General features: G+C 43.0%; 1 protein-coding gene across 1 annotated transcript; it reads right to left on the minus strand.

Moving 5' to 3' along the window:
* Window positions 1-1,599: 1,599 nt before the first annotated feature.
* Window positions 1,600-7,415, minus strand: RPS10 (ribosomal protein S10). The gene is made up of 6 exons (XM_060162624.1): window positions 7,321-7,415; window positions 6,338-6,487; window positions 5,935-6,106; window positions 4,370-4,447; window positions 2,330-2,385; window positions 1,600-1,694 (listed from the first exon to the last, which is right to left on the minus strand). The coding sequence occupies exons 2-6, from the start codon at window positions 6,485-6,487 to the stop codon at window positions 1,653-1,655; spliced, it is 498 nt and encodes a 165-aa protein (XP_060018607.1). The 5' UTR covers window positions 7,321-7,415; the 3' UTR covers window positions 1,600-1,652.
* Window positions 7,416-14,278: the final 6,863 nt, after the last annotated feature.

Below are 14,278 nucleotides of genomic sequence, written 5' to 3' on the forward strand. Positions count from 1 at the left end.
TCAATTTACCAAGGTAGGGTGAGGGAGGGGGGCTGACAGGCAGCAAGAACCACCTCCATCTGTATATTTTTATCCGTAGGCTCTGACTCTACTTTGTAGATTCCTTGGGTTTTCCCAGAGTCCATGGTTAATCTTGGAGAACACATTCTGCAACTAATTTAAATCACGAGGGAAAAGTCTGGCAAAGAGCCGTAGCTGAAAAAGTGACATTTTAGGGCTAGAAAATCACCAAGGCTATAGAGGAAACCCAACTGCTCACTTGCTGGCCTCGGTGGGAAACAGTAAAGCTGAGAGCTAACATTTCACAGTAGAATCCAGGTTAAACAATCACAAGGCATGTGAACACGGGCAAACCACTTGACATCACTTGAGCCAGCAGAAAAATTGGATATAAAGCAATCTTTGGCAAGGCAGCCAAGGCTGCTCTGAAACAGCTTCCCCCAACACCACCTCCTTCTGCCAAAGCAAGCTTCTACTCATTGGCAGTTCAGAATACAAAGCTCACCTCCCAGGACTAAGTGTAAGTGCACAGTCAGGGCTGCTGTCCGCTGCCACCTTGTGGTCTAAATTACAACTGCCGGTCAGGACTGAAATAGGTGGTTACCAGTGCAAAACCACCTGTGCAGTTTAGGATTTTTATCAGTTATCAGTTTCACCTGGTTAATTATCTGCCTTCTCCATACAATGCTTGGCCCATAGTACCCCACAAATTATTCCCAAGTCCCCATACCCCTTAAGAAGAGCCACTTCTATTAGTTATCCATCTTGCTGGCTTTCCTTACCTTGGTGGGCCTGCTGGTTGACCCAGAGTTGCTGCCTCAAAAGCTTTGACCTCTGAGCAGGAAGTGCAGATTTACTGCAACCATCAGCAGCCCAGGTTTGACCTGCAAGTCAAAGTTGGTATCTCAGCCAGCAAACTTGCCTGCAGGCTTGTGCCCCTGGACTCTTACTGGGCTGCACCTTCAAGGCTCACTTACTGGCACTGCACCAGGCAGGTGGTGTTTCCAGTGCAGGCCCACAGAAATGGTCCCATCAAACCCCTCTGGATACTTACATGACACTTGGCCCCACCAAGAGAAAAACTAACACACTGTTCTTGCTCATGTACTCATGTCGTATGCCGGCTCATCACTGACAAACCCCAGGAAAATGGGACAGTGGATTTCCTATTTTCAAGGAGCCCTGGTATAGCAGGACCTCCAGTTGTCTAGTATTCCTGGCGGGAGGCTGGGCAGTCCCTTTAGGGTGTTTTTGTGCAATGTTTTCTCCCTGATTCTTGAAAACCCTGAGCTTTGAAGATTAATAATTCCAGGTCCAGAATAGCAAGTGAGCCAGCATGGCTGGTGTGGTAAAGACGCCCAGCTTTCCAACCACCTCCCAGAACGGTTAACCACACTGGACAGGACCCCACAGGGAGGCTTATGCTGGAGCAAAGAGGGCCCAGGTCAAAGCCAAGTACTGCAGCTCTAACAGCAACAAGTGATGTCACCCTGGATAAGGACAACACCCAAAACCAATCCGCTCTTACCCCACTTAACACTCTGATCCTTAAACCAGTCCTGTTCAGGCTACATAACGCACAAAACAGGGCACACAAGATTAATTTTTTCTGGCTACACGTTTATTCAACACAAAACAATCTCTTCCAAACTTTACTGAGGTGGCTGACCACGTCCACGACCAAATCCGCCTCTCTGCAAGAGAAAGCACATGACATCAGCATAAGTGGTATGCCGGGCAGCAGGCCTCATCATCACTGGAGAGGTCCCCATATGTAAGGGCTCAGAGAACCCAGCCCTGCCTCTTACAGGCTCTGGGGCCACATTCACCTCCTAGGCCCATTTCCTGCTGCCCAGGACAGCTGCTGTCCCAACAGTGATACACCATCCCCGGGGTTAATCCTTTACTTGGATTAACTAGTCTCACAACTACCTTGAGACAGCTACTACTTTATAGATGAGGTAACAGGCACAGAGGGGCACCTGCCGAAGATCACACCATCTGGAGTCTAGAGCCTGCTCAATCCCCAGTGTTCAGGTTTCAACCCTGTTTTGGTTCATGAAACTAATCCAGGGAGCCTATGATGGCCATTAATGAACTAGAAAATACCACTATGCCTCATGTAGTATTGATCTGTGAGACGTGTTTCAGTAATTTATATATTCACAGATGTTTGCATACTGTGCCTTAATATAAAAACCTATCTGGAATATGTGCTTGGGAAGAGGGGTGGGACCCACCACACTATACTGCATCTCTGGATATGCAGATCCAAAGGGCTGAGACCAGAATAGTGACTGCTCATGAAGAGCAAAAAGGGGATACTTACAAACTGGAATTCGGTTGCTGACCCAGCCCCGGCCTCGGCTTTCTTGTCGGCACCAGCTGGAATGAGAAACACCGATTTAGATTCATCATATGATCTGATCCACTACAGAACAAGGACAAGTCACCCAACCCAATCTTGCAAGAAAAGCCATGTCAGCAAAGGTACCATGAAGTACAAGTAAATTACAACCTACAGTGGGGAGACATCTTCTGAGCCACCTCTGCCCCATCCCTCTCCTGGGGCAGCCTTCCTTAAGTCACCTTACAAAACTCACAGCCCAAACTATTGCATCCTCCAGGAAGGCTGCCTTGACCATGAAGTCTGGATTATGTGCACTTCCTATACGGCACTTCCCATCACTGAGTTACTTCCATGCTTCAGACCAGCACCTAGCTCAGAGGGAGCTCAATGAAGGGGGAACTAAGAGGTGAAGGGCCCACAGAAGCAAAAAGCAACTTTATTATGACCAAGGGAAAGTGGCAAACAAGATGAAAGATCTAGTGCTGCTCCGTCCTATTATGTCAGCCACTAGCCCAAATTGAGATGTGTGCAAACTACCCATCAGATTTCAAGACTTAAGAGAATGCAAAATATCTCATTAATGTTTATACAGGTTACATATTAAAATAACATTTCAAAATACCTGGGATTAAAAAAATTAATATACACATAAACCATTTCTATTTGCTTTAAATGTGACCACTAGGAAATTTTACAATTCACATTTGAGGGGCAGGGCTAATAGTCAGTGCGGTTTCAGTAAATCTTATTCAAATCGGAGCCCACCTTTGGCCCATTTCTGACCACACCCACCACAGGCTCCTGTCTGCTCACCCCCTGGCCCTTTGACCAGAGCCACAGTATCCTCCCCAACTCTGTACCTTTGTCCATGCCGATCTCTCCCTGAAATGCTCACTCCCCCACCCTCAACTTGGGGACCAACTGTCACATCCTCTGGCTGACTCCTTGTGTGGTTTGACTTCTAATAAAAGCGATGACGAACTTTCTCTGAACTGAGAGCCTGTTTGCTGGAGGAAATCTTTCTTACTACTATCCTATAAGCTATTTAGGTTAATCGCTCACTTCTCACACCTGAAGAATCAGGCACCACAAGTAGGAGGCAAGAGCAGTAGAAGTTAGTAAAAATTCCCTTTACACCTTTCTTTTATATCACAATTAACTGCTTCTGCAGCAAGGACAGAGTCTCTTTAAAACAAATTGAATGGCTCCCCACCTTATTCCGGAGTAAAATCCCAAGTCATACCATGGCCCACAGAACTATGAGACCTACATCCTTATCTGACTCTCCCACTATCTTCTGTTTAGACAAGTCAGGTGCCTTCCCCATAGGACCTTTGCCTGTAATGCTCTTCCCCCAGGTAGCCTCACCTCCTGCAAATGTTTGCTTCAATCTCACTTTGACAGAACTTTCCCTAAAAATCCAATTGGAAGCTGCACACCCCCCGCCCCCATTGCACCCACGATGGACATGATATATACTTATTGTTGTTTATCCACCCCCTACTACTAAAATGCAAGTTCAACAAGAGAAGGGCCTTTTGTCTCTCATGTACACTACTAGCCCCCCAGTTCCTAGAATCGTGTCTGGCATACCACAGGCACTCAGTATATATCTGTTGAATGAACAGACATCTGTTGTTCCCATCAGTGCAAACATGTGCTATTTAAAAATAAGATTTTGTACTATTTTTGCAATAAAAAAGCAACAAAGGTGATGTGAGTGGGCCCTGCCCTCAAGCACAACTACAAAACAAAGAAAGCATGTTGCTTTCCTAAAAGTCTTCAGTTTTGCTCTAAAGGTCTTCAACTAAAGTCTTCGGTGTCCCCAGCTCAAAGGGCTTTCCTTATAATCCCCATCCCTGCATAAGACAAGAAGTACAAAGGACTCCAGCTGGAGATGATCTGAGATGAAACGGAGGATCTTTACTGGTTACCTTGGCATCTACAAGGGCCGAGCCCCAGCCAGAGTAGAATCCCAAGATTCTACCTCAATACCCAGATACAGATGATGCTACTCACAGGGCACAGCGCTTCGTCTGTAGGTGTCTCTGTCGGCTTCCCCTCTTGTGAGTCTTGCAGGTCGCTCTCCTTCCAGACCTACACAAATTAAACCACAGTATGAACACAGGGCAACGTGGGAACTCTGTTCCCTTCAGGCCAAAAGAACGAACTGCTCTCCATTCTCACTGGGCAACACTTAGTTATGATGGGTTAATGGGGACAGGAACTCCTACACCCACAACAGTCAGGTAGAAACCTGCCATCGCTGACGTTTTGGCTCCTCTAAGACCTAGGAAAACGCACATCTTAATTAAAATGTCGTACACCTGCAAAAAGTTTGCTTTCTTCTGTATTTCTCAGCATAAACACACATTTTCCAATTCCTTGGCAAATTAAGAAATCCACCCATTTCTACAAACATTTGAATAGCCAAAATTTTGAACCTGACCCATCTCTGAAATGGAAAACTTCCTGTGCAAACAGGAAAGGAGACACCATAAGCTGCAAGCCCCACCTCCAATGTAAGTATATAAATACAGAGGCCACTGAGAATCCTCTAGCTCCTCCTCGCGTCTCACTAGGCTGTGGGATAACATTCTCATGAACACTGAAAGGTTAATTTAGTATTCTCTCTACCTTGTTATGCTGGAAAATTACCTATAGAGTTCATGATTTGAAAATGGACTTTTTTAGATTGAATCTGTAGTAAGTGGTCAAAGTAAATAAACGCCAGGCCCCACCTATGGCAAACTGGAATCTGTGTGGGAACAAACAATGGCATTGGCAACACTCCCATGCCCCCAAAGATTCCAAGATGCAGTGAAGAACCTTTGCTCTAAAGATATGTAATCCTGCCTAACCACCTAGGGAGCTTTCATAAAAAATGCAGATTCCTGAGCTCCACAAAGTGCTATTCCAGGGAACCTGACAGTCTGATTATCATGTTTTTAGAAATCTCTGCATCTTACCTCATCAAACTCACAAACTGCTCTTTCTACAAAGTTCCAGTGACAAATTTTTTCAAAACCTAAGGAAAAGGAACCATAGCCCTGAAAAATGCCAACTGTAAGCCAACAATGACCTCGAGTCAGAAGGTAATTCCCCACACACAGACCCCTTGCACACTGCTAATATACACACACGCACTCTCTACATCCATTCTCCCCTATCTGTCGTGATTATTTCTGCTCCCACTGCCAAGAAACTCTAGACAACTCTTCATTTATTTCACATGGTAAACAGCTTTGCTTTGGACTTCTTGGGGGGGATAAGCACCTCGCTCTACTGGAAAAATTTCAGGAGAAAATTTCAGTAATACTCTATCACATTTATCTTGCCACTGACTAATATCCTGTGTTTAATGCCATTTCTAGGGATTGCCTAAAGACCTGAGTCCAGTTCCATTAAAGGTTCTAGGACTTGACCTAGGTCTTGCGTGTCAGAGTCCCTCAAGAGCTGATTCCAATGTTATATTACTAAGACCACCTCCATGCCCCACACACAAAAAAACCACTGCTTCACCTCTCTCCCCAGAAAGAGCAACTTCAGAGAATGCCTTCAGAGGCATTATGTGGGCACTATACCTTTGGGCCGCGGCCTGCCAGTCTCAGGACGACTGCGGCGCAGGGTGGCAGGCACGATTTCAGGGGGCAGGTGAAGGTAATCCCGGAGATACTGGATACCCTCGTTGGTTAGGTACCAGTAGAAATGTCTCCAGGCAAACTGTTCCTTCACGTAGCCTCGTGATTTGAGAGACTGTAAGACAGAAAACCACGGTTAAGACATAACTAGAGGCTAGAAAAGCAGTGCAAATGGGAAGCTCAACTTCACAGTAGACAAATTTTCACGGTGTATCTACCTCACAGCCCTTCAAGGCAGCAAGCAGCTCTGGCTGTCCTGACTTCTCCTTGGAATTTGCCTTGAACACCAGCGGAAAATCCCTCCATCTGCACCCCACTCCAGCAGCCACCCCCCCACCCCCACTACCTGCATGGCCTTCATGACGTGAAGATTGGGCACATTCTTGTCTGCCAGCTCGGGGTGCTTAGGCATGTGGACGTCCTTCTTGGCCACCATCACTCCCTCCTTAAAAAGGAGTTCATAAATGGCAATCCGGTTCTTCTTAGGCATCAACATCTGCAAGAAGGAAGCGATTATCAAGAGCATTTTTGAGCAGTGTGGCCACGGGCCAGTAACCCAGTTCATCACCCCCAAAGACCACACACACACACAAATCGCTGTCCAATGGACTGAAATCTCAAACACACCATGAAAAACAAGAGTTCAAACTCGGCTAACTTAAGTCCAACAGTGACTAGTTCCCTCCCCCACCCTCGAAAACACGATTCAGGTGAGAAATTGCCAGGACGTTAAAATAAAACGATGGAGGTACATACTTGCTGCAAGACTTTCACACTCACAACAAAAGTATAAAACGGGAAGCAGACCCTGTACGCTCGGACTATTTGGGGACCATCAGCAACAGTACCTAATGCGGAATGGGCGCGGCGGTACCTTCAGGTGCGCGGGAATGACCCAGAGGAAAGCCCTCGATTCATGACAGGCCGCTGACCCCAAACCAAAGGGCTGAAACCTTCACAGCCTACCACTCTTCTCCCAAACTAAACTTCCATGACCAGGCAAAGAGGCAACTCAGGGTGCGGGGTTCTGCCCCGAAAAACAGCGTGCAAGAGGAGCACAGTCTCCCTAGCCTCGCCCGGATCTTCCCCGCCACGCAAGAGCTTCATCTTCCTCTCCCCTCCGCCTTCCACTATCGGGACGCCAATCTTCGCCTGCCAGGGCCCCACTACCCAGCGAAGTGCGCCCCTGGCTCCTCTCATTGCTCAAAAATGGACGGGAGGGGAGCGGGAGCGAGCAGCCTCCGCCACAACCCCGGGGAGGAGCAACGACTACGGCGGCGAGAAGGCCAGGATGGGGGCCGATGGAACCCGAACTCCCGAGGAACTAACCGCGACGGCTGCTGGGTCCGGGGCCGGAGCTGGAAAGGAAGGAGTATGTGCGGCGCGGCGTCTCTTCCGGGCTGCCGTGCCCCGCCCCCTGTCAGGACCCGCGCGCTGCCTGAGGTGGCCTCGGCGGTGCCTGAGGGACTGGCGTCTCCGGGCGACCGCGAACCCTGGCTTCCTTGAGGACGAACGCACGTGGAAACCGCCGCTGGGGGCTTCTGACACTGCGTGCTTTATCAATAAATGGTCACTTTTATTGCGTGGGCAGGCCCTTTAGAAAGTCGCTACGTGTTTCTTTTGTTTCCCGTCGGTAACTTATTATTATGTAAATAATATATGCTCTTTGGGGGGGGAAGAGAAACCAGACGAAATAATAATAACTGCAATAACAATAATAATAAAAGAATAAAAATAGAATCCCATCAACCGAAGGATCGCTATTAACATTTTGGTATATATTCTTACAAGCTCAAAGGAAGTGTATTTTTTAACAAAAATGGGATGTTTTGTATGTACGTTATGGTATGATGTTTGGAAACCTGTTTTTTTCATTTACTAATACATCATGAATCTCTTCTTGTTGATTAATACCTTCAGTTGTAATGACTACGTAGTAGTCCGCTGATGGATGGTTTAATCAACACTCTACGACTGGATATATATTTTAGAATTTTTTCACTATTATAACTAACGATGCCACACACCTGCACACTTCTCAAATATTTACCTTAGGACAAAGTCCTGGCAGTGTAATTGTTGAGTAACAAAGTACACATTTTTAGGTTTTTGACACATGCCACATTGACTTCTGGAAGGCGTTATCAATTACATTCTGGTCAGCTGTTATCAACAAGGCTCACTTCCTCATTATTAACCCTGCCGACATTGGATATTCATTTTTCTCAGTCTGATAGATAAGAAATATTAATCTCATTGCTCTTTTGATTTGCTTTTCTTGATTACTTTTGTGGTTAAATAGTTTTTCTTTTTAGGCTTTTGTGTTCCTTCTTTTATAAATTCACTTCCATTACCTGTTGTCCTATTAAGTTTTTTCTTATTGATTTGAAATTACTCTATGTATTAAAGCTATTAACCCTTTGTCACATATTTTTCAAGAATTTCTCCCAGTTTTTTTTCATTTGTTCAATTTAAATAGTATTTCGAAGAAGTTTCACTTTTTTTTCACATTTCTTTGTATTCAAATCTTTATGGTTTCAGACTTTGATACAATGCTTAAAAGGTCACTCCACATCTGAATATCATATTAATATTCACCTAGGGACTTCCCAGGTGGTGCAGTGGTTAACAATCCGCCTGCCAATGCAGGGGACACGGGGTTGAGCCCTGGTGGGGTTGAGCCCTGGTCCGGGAAGATTCCACATGCCCCGGGGCAACTAAACCCATGCGCCACAACTACTGAGCCTGCGCTCTAGAGCCTGTGCTCTGCAACAAGAGAAGCCACCGCAATGAAAAGCCCGTGCACCGCAACAAAGAATAGCCCCAGCTTGTCCCAACTAGAGAAAGCCCGCGCGCAGCAACGGGGGCCAATGAAGACCCAATGCCACCAAAAATAAATTAATTAATAAATTAATTTTAAAAATATTCACCTGTAGTTTCTTCAAGTATTTTTGTGGTTTCGGTTTCACTGTTTAAAAATAAGTACTTGGCAGTTTTGCAGGATGGAAAGAATTCTGGAGATTGGGTGCACAACAATGTGAATTACTTAACGCTACGGAAATGTACACTTAAAATGGTTAAGATGGTAAATTTTATGTGTATTTTGTCACAAGTTAAAAAATAAGTATTCATAACATGTTTACAGAAAATTTTTTTTAAAATCTTGGACAAGAAGAAACAAGGAAGAAGGAAAAACATAATCTAAGGACTGGTAAAGCAGATTTGGAAAAGAATACAATAAAATTCCTAGTAATGAAAACTAAAATGATTGAAATTTAAAACAATTAAAAAAAGAATAAACAATAGATCTGACACACTTGAAGAGAAAAATCATGAAAGGGAAGATAGATGTGAAAAAACATAACATTCACAATGTAGTCCAGAGATTAAAAGAGATGGAATAAGTGGGTGTGGGCAGGAATAAATTAGGAGGCTGGAATTAACAAATACACACTACTATGTATAAAATAGATAGCCAACAAGGACCTACTGTATAGCACAGGGAAATCTACTCAATATTACATAATAACCTATAAGGGAAAAGAATCTGAAAAAGAATATATGTATATATGTATAACTGACTCACTGTGCTGTACATCTGAAACTTACACAATATTGTAAATCAACTATATTTCAGTAAAAAAATTTTTTAATAAAAATATATATAACTGGAAAAAAAAGAGATGGGATAGTTGAAAGAAAGGATTTGAGGTGTGAAGGATAGAGAGGGAAAGTCTAATACATGTCTATGTGAAGTCACATAAGAAAATGATAGAGAATATGGGAAAGAGACACTGTCAGTATCCTCAAGAATTCTTGGAAGACAACACACTTCAGAGTCACTGAGATCATCAAATCTCAAGTTGGATAAATAAAAACAGATCCATGCCTAAACATATCATAATGAATTTGCAGGGCATCAGAGACAAAGAGAAGACCTTGAAAGCAGCCAGCAGGAAGACACAGGGGTGATGGCTCACTTCCCAGCAGCAGCTCTGGGATGCAGTTTACTGAAATACAGTCTCGCAGGTCTCTTCCCTTACTGTGGCTAGAGTGATCCTGCTACAACATCAAACCATGTCACTCCTCTGCTTAAAATCCTCCAAGGACACCCCAGTTCACTTACCAAAATATTCAAAGTCTTTACATGACTAAATTGTTTATGTTTAAATCTTTTAGGGACTTCCCTGGTGGTGCAGTGGTTAAGAATCTGCCTGCAAATGCAGGGGACACGGGTTCAAGCCCTGGGCTGGGAAGATCCCACCTGCCGAGGGGCAGCTAAGCCCATGTGCCACAACTACTGAGCCTGTGCTCTAGAGCCCAAGAGCCACAACTACTGAGCCCATGCACCTAGAGCCCGGGCTCCGCAGCAAAAGAAGCCACTGCAATGAGAAGCCCGCGCACTGCAACGAAGAGTAGCCCCTGCTCGCCGCAACTAGAGAACAGCCTGTGATCAGCAACGAAGACCCAATGCAGCCAAAAATAAGATTGATTAATTAATTAATTAAAAAATAAATCTTTTATCCTCCTGGAATGTCTTCTGGTGTAAAAATTTTCCCTCCAAAGGGTAAGATGGTTTCTCAGCAATAATACCTCAATAAGCTATGCTTTTATCTGAAATATCACTAAATTGTTTAGGAGAGACGGATTCAGTTTTAGATTTTGCTGCATTTGTGCCTGTGAGACACACTGGTGAAAAAACCCAGGATGATTTTTTTTTCTTTTTATATCTCCCTGCACTACGCAGCTGCTTCCAACTAGCTATCTATTTTACATTTGGTAGTGTATATATGTCAATGCTACTCTCACTTCATCTCAGCTTACCCTTCCCCCTCCCCATGTCCTCAAGTCCATTCTCTATTTCTGCATCTTTATTCCTGTCCTGCCCCTAGGTTCATCAGAACCTTTTTATTTATTTTTTTAGACTCCATATATATGTGTTAGCACATGGTATTTGTTTTCCTCTTTCTGACTTACTTCACTCTGTATGACAAACTCTAGGTCCACCCACCTCATTACAAATAACTCAATTTTGTTTCTTTTTATGGCTGACTAGTATTCCATTGTATATATATGCCACATCTTCTTTATCCATTCACCTATGGATGGACACTTAGATTGCTTCCATGTCCTGGCTATTGTAAATAGTGCTGCAATGAACATTGGGGTACATGTCTCTTACTGAATTATGGTTTTCTCAGGGTATATGTCCAGTAGTGGGATTGCTGGGTCATATGGTAGTTCTGTTTTTAGTTTTTTAAGAAACCTCCATACTGTTCTCCATAGTGGCTGTATCAATTTACATTCCCACTAACAGTGCAAGAGGGTTCCCGTATCTCCACACCCTCTCCAGTATTTATTCCTTGTAGATTTTTTGGTGATGGCCATTCTGACCACTGTGAAGTGATACCTCACTGTAGTTTTGATTTGCATTTCTCTAATGATTAGTGATGTTGAGCATCCTTTCATGTGTTTGTTGGCAATCTGTATATCTTCTCTGGAGAAGTGTCTATTCAGTTCTTCTGCCCATTTTTGGATTGGGTTGTTTGTTGTTTTTGATATTGAGCTGCATGAGCTGCATGAGCTACTTGCATATTTTGAAGATTAACCCTTTGTCAGTTGTTTCGTTTACAAATATTTTCTCCCATTCAGAGGGTTGTCTTTTCGCCTTGCTTATGGTTTCCTTTGCTGTGCAAAAGCGTTTAAGTTTCATTAGGTCCCATTTGTTTATTTTTGTTTTTATTTCCATTTCTCTAGGAGGTGGATCAAAAAAGATCTTGCTGTGATTTATGTCAAAGAGTGTTCTTCCTATGTTTTCCTCTAAGAGTTTTATAGTGTCTGGTCTTACATTTAGGCCTCTAATCCATTTTGAGTTTATTTTTGTGTATGGTGTTAGGGAGTGTTCTAATTTCATTCTTTTACATGTAGCTGTCCAGTTTTCCCAGCACCACTTATTGAAGAGATTGTCTTTTCTCCATTGTATATCCTTGCCTCCTTTGTCATAGATTAGTTGACCATAGGTGCGTGGGTTTATCTCTGGGCTTTCTATCCTGTTCCATTGATCTATATTTCTGTTTTTGTGCTGGTACCATATTGTCCTGATTACTGCAGCTTTGTAGTATAGTCTGAAGTCAGGGAGTCTGATTTCTCCAGCTCCATTTTTTCCCCTCAAGACTGCTTTGGCTATTCAAGGTCTTTTGTGTCTCTATACAAATTTTAAGATTTTTTGTTCTAGTTCTGTAAAAAATGCCACTGGTAATTTGATAAGGATTGCATTGAATCTGTAGATTGCTTTGGGTAGTGTAGTCATTTTCATAGTGTTGATTCTTCCAATCCAAGAACATGGTATATCTCTCCATCTGTTTGTGTCATCTTTGATTTCTTTCATCAGTGTCTTATAGTTTTCTGAGTACAGGTCTTTTGTCTCCCTAGGTAGGTTTATTCCTAGGTATTTTATTCTTTTTGTTGTGGTGGTGAATGGGATTGTTTCCTTAATTTCTCATTCTGATCTTTCATTGTTAGTGTATAGGAATGCAAGATATTTCTGTGCATTAATTTTGTAACCTGCAACCTTACCAAATTCATTGATTAGCTCTAGTAGTTTTCTAGTGGCATCTTTAGGATTCTTTATGTATGGTACCATGTCATCTGCAAATAGTGACAGTTTTACTTCCTCTTTCCAATTTGTATTCATTTTATTTCTTTTTCTTCTCTGATTTCTGTGGCTAGGACTTCCAAAACTATGTTGAATAATAGTGGCAAGAGTGGACATCCTGATCTTAGAGGAAATGGTTTCAGTTTTTCACCATTGAGAATGATGTTTTCTGTGGGTTTGTCATATATGGCCTTTATTATGTTGAGGTAGGTTCCCTCTATGCCCACTTTCCGGAGAGTTTTTATCATGAATGTGTGTTGAATTTTTTCAAGAGCTTTTTCTGCATCTGTTGAGATGATCATATGGTTTTTCTTCTTCAATTTGTTAATATGGTGTATCGCATTGATTGATTTGCATATACTGAAGGATCCTTGCATCCCTTGGATAAACCCCACTTGATTATGGTGTATGATCCTTTAATGTTTTTGTTTTTTTTTTTGCGGTGCGCGGGCCTCTCACTGCCGCAGCCTCTCCCGTTGAGGAGCACAGGCTCCGGACGCGCAGGCTCAGCGGCCATGGCTCACGGGCCCAGCCGCTCCGCGGCACGTGAGATCTTCCCGGACCAGGGCACGAACCCGTGTCCCCTGCATCGGCAGGCAGACTCTCAATCACTGCGCCACCAGGGAAGCCCATGATCCTTTAATGTTTTGTTGGATTCTGTTTGCTTGTATTTTATTTGAGGGGTTTTGCATCTATATTCATCAGTGATATTGGTCTGTACTTTTCTTTTTTTGTAGTATGTTTGTCTGCTTTGGTATCAGGGTGATGGTGGCCTCATAGAATGAGTTTGGGAGTTTTCCTTCCTCTGCAATTTTTTGGAAGCGTTTGAGAAGGATGGGTGTTAGCTCTTCTCTAAATGTTTGATAGAATTCACCTGTGAAGCCATCTGGTCCTGGACTTTTGTTTGTTGGAAGATTTTTAATCACAGTTTCAATTTCATTACTTGTGATTGGTCTGTTCATATTTTCTGTTTCTTCCTGGTTCAGTCTTGGAAGGTTATGCCTTTCTAAGAATTGTCCATTTCTTCCAGGTTGTCCGTTTTATTGGCATAGAGTTGCTTGTAGTAGTCTCCTAGGATGCTTTGTATTTCTGCGGTGCCTGTTGTAACTTCTCCGTTTTCATTTCTAATTTTATTGATTTGAGTCCTCTCCCTCTTTTTCTTGGTGTGTCTGGCTAATGGTTTATCAATTTTGTTTATCTTCTCAAAGAACCAGCTTATAGTTTTATTGATCTTTGCTATTGTTTTCTTTGTTTTTATTTCACTTACTTCTGCTCTGATATTTATGATTTCTTTCCTTCTACTAACTTGGGGTTTTGTTTGTTCTTCTTTCTCTAGGTCCTTTAGGTGTAAGGTTAGATTGTTTACTTGAGATGTTTCTTGTTTCTTGAGGTAGGATTGTATTACTATAAACTTCCCTGTTAAAACTGCTTTTGCTGTATCCCATAGGTTTTGGATCGTCGTGTTTTCATTGTAATTTGTGTCTAGGTATTTTTTGATTTCTTCGGTGATCTCTTGGTTATTCAGTAACGTATTGTTTAGCCTCCACGTGTTTGTGTTTTTTTTGGTTTTTTTTCCCTGTAATTGATTTCTAATCTCATAGCATTGTGGTCAGAAAAGATGCTTGACATGAT

The sequence above is a fragment of the Lagenorhynchus albirostris genome, chromosome 10 (genome assembly GCF_949774975.1).
Source record: "Lagenorhynchus albirostris chromosome 10, mLagAlb1.1, whole genome shotgun sequence".
Lineage (NCBI taxonomy): Eukaryota > Metazoa > Chordata > Mammalia > Artiodactyla > Delphinidae > Lagenorhynchus > Lagenorhynchus albirostris.

What these genes read in the sequence shown, in the direction of transcription:
- RPS10 (XM_060162624.1), bottom strand. Translation starts at nt 6,487, where the DNA reads ATGTTGATGCCTAAGAAGAACCGGATTGCCATTTATGAACTCCTTTTT. An exon ending in ACGTCATGAAGGCCATGCAG is followed by an intron (nt 6,107 to 6,337) that starts GTAGTGGGGGTG and finishes TCTGTCTTACAG; the next exon opens with TCTCTCAAATCACGAGGCTA. An exon ending in CAGCAACCGAATTCCAGTTT is followed by an intron (nt 1,695 to 2,329) that starts GTAAGTATCCCC and finishes TTTCTCTTGCAG; the next exon opens with AGAGGCGGATTTGGTCGTGG.